The sequence below is a fragment of the Salvelinus fontinalis genome, chromosome 37 (assembly GCF_029448725.1).
Source record: "Salvelinus fontinalis isolate EN_2023a chromosome 37, ASM2944872v1, whole genome shotgun sequence".
Classification (NCBI taxonomy): Eukaryota; Metazoa; Chordata; class Actinopteri; order Salmoniformes; family Salmonidae; genus Salvelinus; species Salvelinus fontinalis.
The window spans coordinates 20233393-20245828 of NC_074701.1; the positions used below are offsets into that span (position 1 = coordinate 20233393).

Genomic DNA, 12436 nt, shown 5'->3' on the forward strand with positions numbered 1-12436 from the left:
AGTCGCCAGGACCACAAATTCCATCTAGACACTGTTGCCCTAGAGCACACAAAAAACTATACATACCTCGGCCTAAACTTCAGCGCCACAGGTGTGAACGAGCTGAGAGACAAGGCAAGAAGGGCATTCTATGCCATCAAAAGGAACATAAATTTCAACATACCAATTAGGATCTGGCTAAAAATACTTGAATCAGTCATAGAACCCATTGCCCTTTATGTTTGTGAGGTCTGGGGTCCGCTCACCAACCAAGACTTCACAAAATGGGACAAACACCAAATTGAGACTGCATGCAGAATTCTGCAAGAATATCCTCCATGTACAACGTAGAACACCAAGTAATGCATGCAGAGCAGAATTAGGCCGATACCCACTAATTATCAAAATCCAGAAAAGAGCCGTTAAATTCTACAACCGCCTAAAAGGAAGCGATTCCCAAACCTTCCATAACAAAGCCATCACCTACAGAGAGATGAACCTGGAGAAGAGTGCCCTAAGCAAGCTGGTCCTGGGACTCTGTTCACAAACACAAAGAGACCCCACAGAGCCCCAGGACAACAACACAATTAGACCCAACCAAATCATGAGAAAACAAAAAGAGAATTACGTGACACGTTGGAAAGAATTGACAAAAAAACAGAGATAACTAGAATGCTATTTGGCCCTAAACAGAGCAGAAACTGAGCTGCACGTCCTAATGTATGCCCATAGACACATATTTCCCTCAGATTTAACACACACACAAAGAATTCGTAAACAAATTCAATTTTGATATACTTTTGATACTTGCACTAACTGTGGACATGTGCTGGGAACCCTGTGAGGTGAGATGGAAGGCGTGTATGGTGAGACTTTAGAATAGACTGTTGGATATGCCAACTGCCAGAATAACTAGTAAAGTTTTCAATGGGATCTATCCATAGGGGGAGCCTGGGCAACTGAAATGTCTGATCTATTTCAATGGGATGTATCCATAGGGGGAGCCTGGACAACTGAAATGTCTGATCTATTTCAATGGGATCTAACCATAGGGGGAGCCTGGACAACTGAAATGTCTGATCTATTTCAATGGGATCTATCCATAGGGGGAGCCTGGACAACTGAAATGTCTGATCTATTTCAATGGGATCTATCCATAGGGGGAGCCTGGACAACTGAAATGTCTGATCTATTTCAATGGGATCTATCCATAGGGGGAGCCTGGGCAACTGAAATGTCTGATCTATTTCAATGGGATCTATCCATAGGGGGAGCCTGGACAACTGAAATGTCTGATCTATTTCAATGGGATCTATCCATAGGGGGAGCCTGGGCAACTGAGATGTCTGATCTATTTCAATGGGATCTATCCATAGGGGGAGCCTGGGNAGTGTTGACAAATGCATTGCAGACTTTCCATTTGTTGAGAGGATCTAAATTTGTCTCCGATTTGAATTGAACTCTAAATTATCGCTTAATTTGGTTCCACAGTGATGTATGCATATACGGTGGAACTCTCATTTATTGTCTTGGGATGGTGGGAGTCTTCTGTTGGTCTGGGAGCTAACTGGATATTTCTGTCCATCTGTAAACATCCATCTCCCTCATTTTCTCTGCATGTATTTCTTTCTCTTTCACTCTCTCTGCTGCATTACGAGTAGACTAGCCCCAGGGTTATGTCGCTCTCTGTCACTCACACACACACACACACACACACACACACACACACACACACACACACACACACACACACACACACACACACACACACACACACACACACACACACACACACACACACACACACACACACACACACACACACACACACACACACACACACAATATTTGAGGCCTCACTAGACAGAAGAGGTAGGCTATACACTGTATTGTTGCCTCTAGCAACCACATCACTCTGTGTCTCACTCCCTTGTCTCTTTTACTCAGACCAACTCCTGTGACATGTGACATGATGTCAGATAATAGCCGATCCCTAGGGCCCAAACAACACACAGAACCCAGCTCTGATTTCCACCCCCAAAACTGATAGTGAGCCATTTATTTCTCATTTGATCCTTCATCATGTAATTCCCAGTAGCAAAGAGCGCTGTCACATGTCAATACCCAGTAGGAATGGATTCTCTGATGGAACTGGGGCACTGAAAAGACAGTCTGACAGTTGATTGACTGGTACATGCTGATGCCATAGAGCCTATCGGGAAGGAGTAAGTAATAGACTAGTCATAACTCAAAGTGGAGATTTCACTTTATGCTGACATTGAAAAATGCACTCCATATTTATGTACCGGCATAGATTTAATCGGTTTGGCCAATTGACAATAATGAAATGCAAATCAGACTCTGTTTTTCAGCTGTATTGATGAAATACCAGAGTCTGTCAGAGCATAAACTACAGATCAATATAGACTGTTACACGAGATAAGGAGCCATATGATAGTGTCTTATGGGAGAACAAAGCAACACCATGTTCAATATTTTCTAAGCACAAGCAATTCATTGCATTTAAACAAATAGGCTACCTGATATGGTATAAAAACTCCAGAAAATCAACATCGCTGTCAGAGAAGGTGTAACCTATGCTGATCTCTGTGATGCCCAAAACCATGCAAGGATGTCATCAAACTTGAAGCCTATTTGCCTGCAACTAATCCACAATCTGAGACAGAGTCTATAGGCCTATACGTTTCCTGCTACAGGCTACTGGTTTACCTAGCTACCATATATATTTTTTTATCTCTTTTTATTGTAATGTTTGCTCAATTGGTCTGGTGAGGACAACCTGCAATTCAAATTCAAAGTCACGACAATAATTTAGAACCAAAGCAAACGTCTCTCCGTCTCTCTCTCTCTCGCTGTCTCTTTCTCTATCTCTCTCTCTCCAACTCTCTCTGTCTCTGTTGTTAGGGTGAGTTCATCTCCATCCTCAGCGGACACTGACGTGTTCCTCTAGCAGTATGACAAAGTATCCCTCTTTTTCCTCCCCTTTCCTCCAGTCTCTATCTCTCTTCGTCCATTCCAGTCTTCCCCGTCCGCTTTCTCTCCACATCGCAGTTTATCATCTCTCTGCACTGAAGCTCCCGCACCTGCTTCTCACCACTGCCCGCTAGACACCGACTCAACCAGCATCCAGCCCCGGGAATGATACCCTTTCTCCCGGACACTACGGGAGTAGAGGCCAGTGGATAGGTCTGCTTTTTGGTCTGTTTTATAAGCTATTTGTGGTTTATCGGAAAGGTTGTGGGCTGAAGGCATGTTAAGAGGGATTACCTATTGTTTTTAAGGGGTTCGCTTCGTTGCTCTGTTGTTCGAGGGATATGATCATCTCTACTTTTATCCGGGAAGAGACTCAGCAAACGGTCCCGACCCGACGCGGACGTGACTATGTTTTCATAACCCTAAAGGGGATGAATTTGGAGATTTATGACAGTTTATTGGAGATAACAAGAAACAAAGTCCTCATGTCAAAATAATGGTCTTATGTGGTCATTAAAATTATTTTGGATAGTGAAAATTGTCGCCGAACGTTCGAATAATGCTTGGGTGTGATGGAGTGAGGTAAAGTGAGTGCACGGCTCAGATGTTTATCCCCTAACTTCGGCAAGATGAAATCGCTCTTCTACAGCCGCTTCTTCATCCTCCTGCCCTGGGTCCTCATCGTCATCATCATGATCCATATTGACACAAGGACGTCCGTCGGAAGTCCATCCCTGGGCCGCGGAGTGGGTGCACATAGGCAAGACAGAACTAGCCCACCCCGGGCCAACCGCTCCGCTCTCCCGGTAATCTACGCCATCACCCCGACCTACAACCGGCCAGTCCAGAAAGCTGAACTTACCCGGCTCGCTAACACCTTCCGCCAGGTTCCTCGCTTCCACTGGATAGTAGTGGAGGACTCGAGTGTGCGCACGGAGCTGGTGGTGCGCTTTCTCGCCCACTCGGGGATGCAGTACACACACCTGAACATCTTTACGCCCCGCCGGTTCAAACGTACCGGGATGCCCCGTGCTACTGAGCAGAGGAACACGGCTCTGTCGTGGCTGCGGTCGCATCGCTCCAGCAAGGACGTGGGGATAGTGTTCTTCGCGGATGATGACAACACATACAGTCTGGAACTGTTTGAAGAGGTAATAATAAATCAACGACAGATACATAGCATGTCATTATCAACAGACCAAAGCTTAGGGACAGTTCGACATTTACTCGAAAATGCTTTAAAAAATGATTACCACCACAAATAACTATAACTGTAGCAACCCTGTATCAATAAACGTGTATATCTACCACTTCAGCATGGTTTTGTAGCACAGCAGATGCCATGCAGGGCTACTGAAGAGAAGGTTGCGGGTTCAATGGTTCGCCGATCACCATGGACCACCAGCTCACTCTCTGTTCTTAACTCATTACACTATGATCAGAGCGGGCTGCAGACAATGATCAGCCAGGGGGAAATCCGATGTTCAACATATTATCATTATATTAAATACTGTATGTGCAACGAATTTTGCAACCAACAGTTTTCTGTGCCCATGCACCACACATGATCAATGAGCAACGGAAAACTGCATATGCTACACACCTCTAGTGCTTCATCATGGTTTGCGTTTCAACACCACAATCAAATAGAGTATGTCAATAACAAAAAAACAAAAAATACATCCCTCCCTACTCAGTATCAATGGCTTGGCTTTACAACCTCTGAACTTCATTAAACATTCTGGTGTTCTGTAACAGATGTCTCTTTCCATTCATCAAATGGCCATGGGCAGTTTGAATGCTGGAATTATATTAGAGTGGAGTGGATGAAAGTGTTCAGATAGTATACAGGAGACTTGTGAAGTAGCCGACCTAATCAGGCTGATTGTGTTTCTGCCACTCATAAAGGGTAATACATTTGAAAAGTGAAATGGCAAATATTAAGGCTATGTTGAAGCATTAAGTGGATTCTAAGTCCTGGGTCAGCATCTAGGTTTGGCCTAGGGCCAATATTTTTCTGAGCTAATAGTTGGCGGGCCAAAACATAATTAGCATGATAGCAGCCCAATCCATACAGGCCCTCACTACAAATTGAACAAGATTTTAACACATCTGGTTAGTATATAATCAATGACAATAACATCATCATTTCGATCTGATTACACTGATAAAATGAACAATGGCTCTATTAAATTCGTTTTTCTATGTCAATTTCTCTGTGTATTGATTGCAGAAAATCAGCTTGCAATCAAGAGAACATGTAGCTCTCATAGCCTCAACAGAAAGGTGGATAATGAACATAGGAGTTTCAGGGAAGAATGGACACAGAAGTATGCATTCTTACCATATTTCTCCAGTGTCAAACCAGTATCTCTTTGCAAATAGTTAAGAAGTCCTCATGAATCTAAGCATAGCCTACTTTCAAAAGTTACCTTCCCACCCAGAGGCCCGACCCAACACAGAAAAATGGAAGCTTCAACTGCTGGCTACTTGTCCATTGCTTAATTAGGCAGAACCCAACAACAGAAGGTAACAAGTGCTTCCCTAAACTCTGCCTGGGTTTAAACATATTCTCTTTTCAGAAAGTGAATCGCTGAAACAGACATAATAATAGTCATTTTTTGTCTCCTGGAATATAGAAGGCCGTGGCTCAGCCTCAAAATGGAATAGAGATGAAGCAAATATATCACCATATGCTTTGGAGTCACAGCTTTCACAGGTATTGTTTCTAGCATAAGGCATGTGTGATGTAGTGAACACTATGCCATAATCCAGTCCGTGTATTCGTACTGTGGGATTCCAGTTCCATGTTTTACAGGAGCCAGGCGGGGGGAGTGATATGCCATGTGAACTGTGTAATGCCAGGATACTTCTGAGTAAAGTTAAACTAAAGTATTCGAACGGCCGACCTCAGTTCTTATAGACATAAGCAATCTAAGCAACTGTGGATGTTACAGCCATGTTTCTAGCATAGCCGAGCATCATTATAGAACGCTCTATGTAACTAGGTTCCTTTTTACTTGTTGATTTTCTATATATAAAGCTAACAATAGGTAGGCTATCCTTTTTGCCCAGCTTTCTTTAACAAAGGGCATGGCATTCCCTCACCAGTCATATAGATGTCGCTAACCCTCACATAGCCTACCACCTTAATTCGAGACCTGGTTTTAACCAAACCTTTGACATACACAGAGATATTTAAGGAGTGCATGGTGACAATAGGCCTATTGGTGGATTTGGCTACCAACTGAATCTGTGGATAGCATAATTGTGTTTGTCAAACAGGTAGGCCTACCTCTTATTTCTTAAATAGGAAGAAAAAGGCTTCAACAAAGCCCTCTTGTTGTTAGTGAAGGCAATTGTTGAAATTAATTAGGCCTACTCAAATTACTTTCAGCACCATTCGCTGTCCACCTCTGTTTGATTATGCCGCGGCCGCTGCTACAAAGCTGTCTGCTGCTTGCCTTATTAGCTCGTTGACTGTCTCCTGCACTCTCTTTTCTCATGAACTGAAGTTTAAATGTAACTTTTGCATTATTCAGGAGGGGTAACCTTCGGTTGGGACATTACTTTTGGATCATTTTGCATCACGGCTCCGAGATCATTATTATTTAAAAATTCTTAATATGTTTTTTTTAATGTGTGGTATAATTGCTAGTTAACACAAAATATCGTAATCAGTGACACGTGCAATGACACACCTGGCCTCTCTGCTGCCCATCACTTATTCCTCTATGTTCTTATGGCTTTATATTGAAATTGGTGCAGATTTGAATGATTTTGTGTGTGGTATGGTTGCTAGTTAAGCTATTGGAGATCTGCACAAACCACTATTGTCACTATGGATGGAGGTCAGGATAGACTTGTAGACTATATTGACCTGTGGTATAGCACGCACAGAAAAGCATAGTGCATAAGGGAAGTACCAAAACACCTAGACAGGGGAGGCACCTGCAAGCAGATGAGAAAATGTGGATATATGGAAGAAATTATAAAGTAAAACCTACTAAATGGGGAATGTAAACCAGGGAAAAAACGCACTGCCCTCCCCTGTGACCAATAAAAACAACACAACCCTCCTCAAAGCAAAAACAAAAGTTTGACAACCCACCCATATTTTGCCCCCCACCCCAGTACATTTCAAACTGTCCCTTATCAGTTTGCTAATCTAATATAGGGGTAATCAGATAGCATATGTGTGCATTCAGACACCAGATATGGAAATGAGGCTAGGATATCCTGAAGGGCCGACTCTGGTCCTTGAGGGCCACTATGTGTGCAGGCTTTAGTTCCAGTACTGATTCTGGATGGAATAAAAACCTGTACTTACAAAGTACATTTCAAGTTCCTTGGTGTCCACATCACCAACAAACTAACATGGTCCAAGCACACCAAGACAGTCGTGAAGAGGGCACGACAAAACCTATTCTCAGGAGACTAAAAAGATTGGTGCCAAGCTTCCTGCCATCCAGGACCTATATACCAGGCGGTGTCAGAGGAAGGCCCGAAAAATTGTCAAAGACCCCAGTCACTCAAGTCGTAGACTGTTCTCTCTGCTACCGCACGGCAAGCGGTACTGGAGCGTCAAGTCTAGGTCCAAAAGGCTCCTTAACAGCTTCTACCCCAAAGCCATGAGACTGCTGAACAATTAATCAAATGGCCACCCGGATTATTTACATTTGTTTTTACACTGCCCGCTACTCGCTGTTTATTATCTATGCATAGTCACTTTACCCCTACCTACATGTACAAATTACCTCGACTAACCTGTACCCCTGCACATTGACTCGGTACCGGTACCCCCTGTATATATAGCCTTGTTGTTGTCATTTTATTGTGTTACTTTAAAAAAAAAAGTACTTTAGTTTACTTAGTAAACATTTTCTTAACTCTATTTATTGAACTGCATTGTGGTACGTAAGCATTTCACAGTAAGGTCTACATCTGTTGTATTCGGAGCATTGGGACAAATACAATTTGATTTGATTTGCCTATCACTTGTTTTGAGCGAGTCGTCTCTGTGGCTGTGTAATCTTCAATATAATTTCCTGTTGAAATAACCTGATCGACAGCAGGGGCTCGTCTCTCATTGATTGCTCCGGAGATAGGAAGCAAATGGGTTTTGCGTTGTGTGCGTGTGTGTGGGCTGGGGGGGAAAGGGAAAGAGGAGCATTGTACCCTCATCAACCAGTGATAACTTCAGATATGATGTGACTCACACAAGGCCACCTCAAACATTCTCTAAATGTATTCTAACCCCCTGCCATGCCACCAGTTCAACTGAGAATCAGGGTCCGTATGTATCAAGCAAGCATCTCAGAGTAGGAGTACTGATTGCTCCAGTATGAAGTTGCCCTTAGACACCGTTATAATACCCTTTATGATTTGTGGAGATGATCCTAAATCTTTGCCTAATGACAAAGTCTACCTAACAAGAGAAAAAACTGCTGACGCACAACCAATTTTAGAAATTGCACCTTTTCTAACCCTCAACTGTAAGTTGATACACCAACTAAGTTCCTATATCTATACAGTATACAGTATTTGTAAGGAACAGTGGTGACCCGTCATTCATTCACCTGTTTCGAGACCCACATTTTCAGCACAAAAAAAACAAAATATATATATTGTCACGCCCTGACCATAGAGAGCTTTTATTCTCTATGTTGGTTAGGTCTGGGGGGGGTGATTAAGGGTGGGTTATCTAGGTGAATTCTATTTCTATGTTGGCCTAGTATGGTTCCCAATCACAGGCAGCTGTTTATCGTTGTCTCTGATTGGGGATCATATTTAGGTAGCCATTTCCTCATTGTGCTTTGTGGGATCTTGTCTATGTATAGTTGCCTGTGAGCATTATTTATAGCTTCACGTTTCGTTTGTTTGTTTTGTTCTTTGAAGTTTTCTTTTCCAAAATAAAGGATGGAAACATACCACGCTGCATCTTGGTCTACTCCTTATGACGAATGTGACATATATATATATATTTGTTTGTTCATTTGTTTTAGCAAGTCAGCCATATCAGCTATGTTTTTTTAAAAGACAGTAAATGAGGCTGAATGAACTGCTGCCAGACAAGGCTCTGCTGATAGCCAGGTGAAACAGTGGTAAGGTGTTGGGACTGCTGTTGGGACAGCTTTATGTAGGCCTTAATAGTTTGTGGGCACCGTTTGTCACCATTATAATGCAATTCATGTATTGGTTAATGTTGTGTTGTGTAGTGGCTTTGCTGGCATGCATCCCACATTTTTTCTGTTTGCCCCAACAAGATTTACATGCTAAAATCGCCACTGGTAAGGGATTATCAACGAGGGGCTATGCGTTCTCTGGAAAATAATCAACAACATGTTCGCGCTAGCGGAGTGGAACAAACCTTCCACAGAGTTGCGTTATTTTCCAGAGAACGCATAGAGCCCTGAGTTGATTATCAATCATTCAATCAAATGTATTTACATCAGCTGATGTCACAAAATGCTGTACAGAAACCCAGCCTAAAACCCCAAAAAGCAAGCAATGCATGTGTAGAAGCACGGTGGCTAGGAAAAACTCCCTAGAAAGGCCAGAACCTAGGAAGAAACCTAGAGAGAAACCAGGCTATGAGGGGTGGCCAGTCCTCTTCTGGCTGTGCCGGGTGGAGATTATAACCGAACATGGCCAAGATGTTCAAATGTTCATAGATGATCAGCTGGGTCAAATAATAATAATCACAGTGGTTGTCGAGGGTGCAACAAGTCAGCACCTCAGGAGTAAATGTCAGTTGGCTTTTCATAGCCGGTCATTCAGAGTATCTCTACCGCTCCTGCTGTCTCTAGAGAGTTGAAAACAGCAGGTCTGGGACAGGTAGCACGTCCAGTGAATAGGTCAGGGTTCCATAGCCGCAGACAGAACAGTTGAAACTGGAGCAGTAGCATGGCCAGGTGGACTGGGGACAGCAAGTAGTCATCATGCCAGGTAGTCCTGAGGCATGGTCCTAGGGCTCAGGTCCTCCGAGAGAGAGAAAGAAAGAAGGAGAGAAATAAAGAATTAGAGAGAGCATACTTAAATTCACACAGGACACCATGTAATAAGACAGGAGAAATACTCCAGATATAACAGATTGACCCTAGCCCCCCGACACAAACTACTGCAGCATAAATACTGGAGGCTGAGACAGGAGGGTTCGGGAGACACTGTGGCCCCGAACCCTCAGACAGGGCCAAACAAGCAGGATATAACCCCACCCACTTTGCGAAGCACAGTCCCCACACCACTAGAGGGAAAAATTCCACCACCAACTTACCATCCTGAGACAAGGCCGAAGATAGCGCACAAAGATCTCCGCCACGGCACAACCCAAGGGGGGGGGGGGGGGGGGGGGGGGGGGGGGGGGGCGCCAACACGGACCGGAAGATCACGTCAGTGACTCAACCCACTGAAGTGACGCATCCCTCATAGGGACGGCATGGAACGGCACGGCACCAGTAAGCCAGTGACTCAGCCCCCGCAATAGGGCATAGAATCCCTGTGGAAAGAGGGGACCCGGCAAGGCAGAGAGAGCAATGGTGCTTCTTTGCTCCAGTGCCTTTCCATTCATCCCTTTCATACCATGGCTATAATTTAGCATATTTATCTCTAGAAATGTGTTCAACATTCACTGAAGTAGCTAGCAAGTTTACTAGATAGTTACAGTAGTTGACGTGGTAACCAAACAAACAGACTTCCTAGTTTTGCTATCCAAACCATCAGTCCCATCTTGCTAGTATGACAATTTAATTCAACAATGCCAATAATGTTTTCTATTCTACTTTTGCTTTCAAAAGCAGCTCAAACGTAGAACATGTAAGAATGAAGTATATCCATTTAATCCTACCATGCAAATATAAGGTGCATTATAGGGATTTATACAATGGGTGGGTCCAAACCTGAATCCCGGTTGGTTAAAACTGTATTCCAGCCGGTGTACCACAGATGTACCACAAATCTATTACGTTAAAATGCCTACTCTGTTCCATCTGACTGCGCAATCCACTGTCTCATCAGCCAAGCCAGGCAATTGATAAAGTTGAAGTCGGAAGTTTACATACACCTTAGCCAAATACATTTAAACTCAGTTTTTCATAATTCCTGACTTATTTCAGCTTTTATCACATTCCCAGTGGGTCAAACGTTTACATACACTCAATTAGTACTTGGCAGCATTGCCTTGAAATTGTTTAATTTGGGTCAAACGTTTCGGGTCGCCTTCCACAAGCTTCCCACAACAAGTTGGGTGAATTTTGGCCCATTCCTCCTGACAGAGCTGGTGTAACTGAGTCAGATTTGTAGGCCTCCTTGCTTGCACATGCTTTTTCAGTTCTGCCCACATATTTTCTATGGGATTGAGGTCAGGGCTTTGTGATGGCCACTCCAATATCTTGACTTTGTAGTCCTTAAGCCATTTTGCCACAACTTTGGAAGTATGCTTGGGGTCATTGTTTATTTGGAAGACCCATTTGCGACCAAGTTATAACTTCCTGACTGATGTCTTAAGATGTTGCTTCAATATATCTACATAATTGTCCTTCCTCATGATGCCATCTAGTTTGTGAAGTGCACCAGTCCCTCCTGCATGATGATGCTGCCGCCCCAGTGCTTCACGGTTAGGATGGTGTTCTTCGGCTTGCAAGCCTCCCCCTTTTTCTTCCAAACATAACGATGGTCGTTACGGCCAAACAGTTCTATTTTTGTTTCATCAGACCAGAGGACATTTCTCCAAAAAGTACAATCTTTGTCCCCATGTGCAGTTGCAAACCGTAGTCTGGCTTTTTATGGCGGTTTTGGAGCAGTGGCTTCTTCCTTTCGGAGCGGCCTTTCAGGTTATGTCGATATAGGACTCGTTTCGCTGTGGATATAGATACTTTTGTACCTGTTTCCTCCAGCATCTTCACAAGGTCCTTTGCTGTTGTTATGGGATTGATTTGCACATTTCGCACCAAAGTACATTCATCTCTAGGAGACAGAATGTGTCTCCTTCCTGAGCGGTATGATGGCTGCGTGGTCCCATGGTGTTTATACTTGCATACTATTGATTGTACAGCTGAACGTGGTACCTTCAGGTGTTTGGAAATTGCTCCCAAGGATGAACTTGACTTGGGAGCATTTTTTTCCTGAGGTCTTGGCTGATTTCTTTTGATTTTCCCATTATGTCAAGCAAAGAGGCACTGAGTTTGAAGGTAGGCCTTGAAATACATCCACAGGTACACCTCCAATTGACTCAAATTATGTCAATTAGCCTATCAGAAGCTTCTAAAGCCATGACATAATTTTTTGTGAATTTAAAGTGAAATAATCTGTCTGTAAACGATTGTTGGAAAATTACTTGTGTCATGCACAAAGTAGATGTCCTAACCGACTTGCCAAAACTATAGTATGTTAACAAGAAATTTGTGGAGTGGTTGAAAAACGAGTTTTAATGACTCCAACCTAAGTGTATGTAAACTTCCGACTT

The 12436-nt window shown here is 43.3% G+C and overlaps 1 protein-coding gene across 1 annotated transcript in view; it reads left to right on the forward strand.

Annotated features, from left to right (window-relative positions):
- Positions 1-2849: 2849 nt before the first annotated feature.
- Positions 2850-12436, forward strand: part of LOC129836335 (galactosylgalactosylxylosylprotein 3-beta-glucuronosyltransferase 2-like) — a 39619-nt gene continuing 30032 nt past the window's right edge. The window contains exon 1 of the mRNA XM_055902370.1: positions 2850-4124. Coding sequence (XP_055758345.1) covers positions 3603-4124 — 522 coding nt within the window. The 5' untranslated portion in view covers positions 2850-3602. The remainder of the gene's footprint in view (positions 4125-12436) is intronic.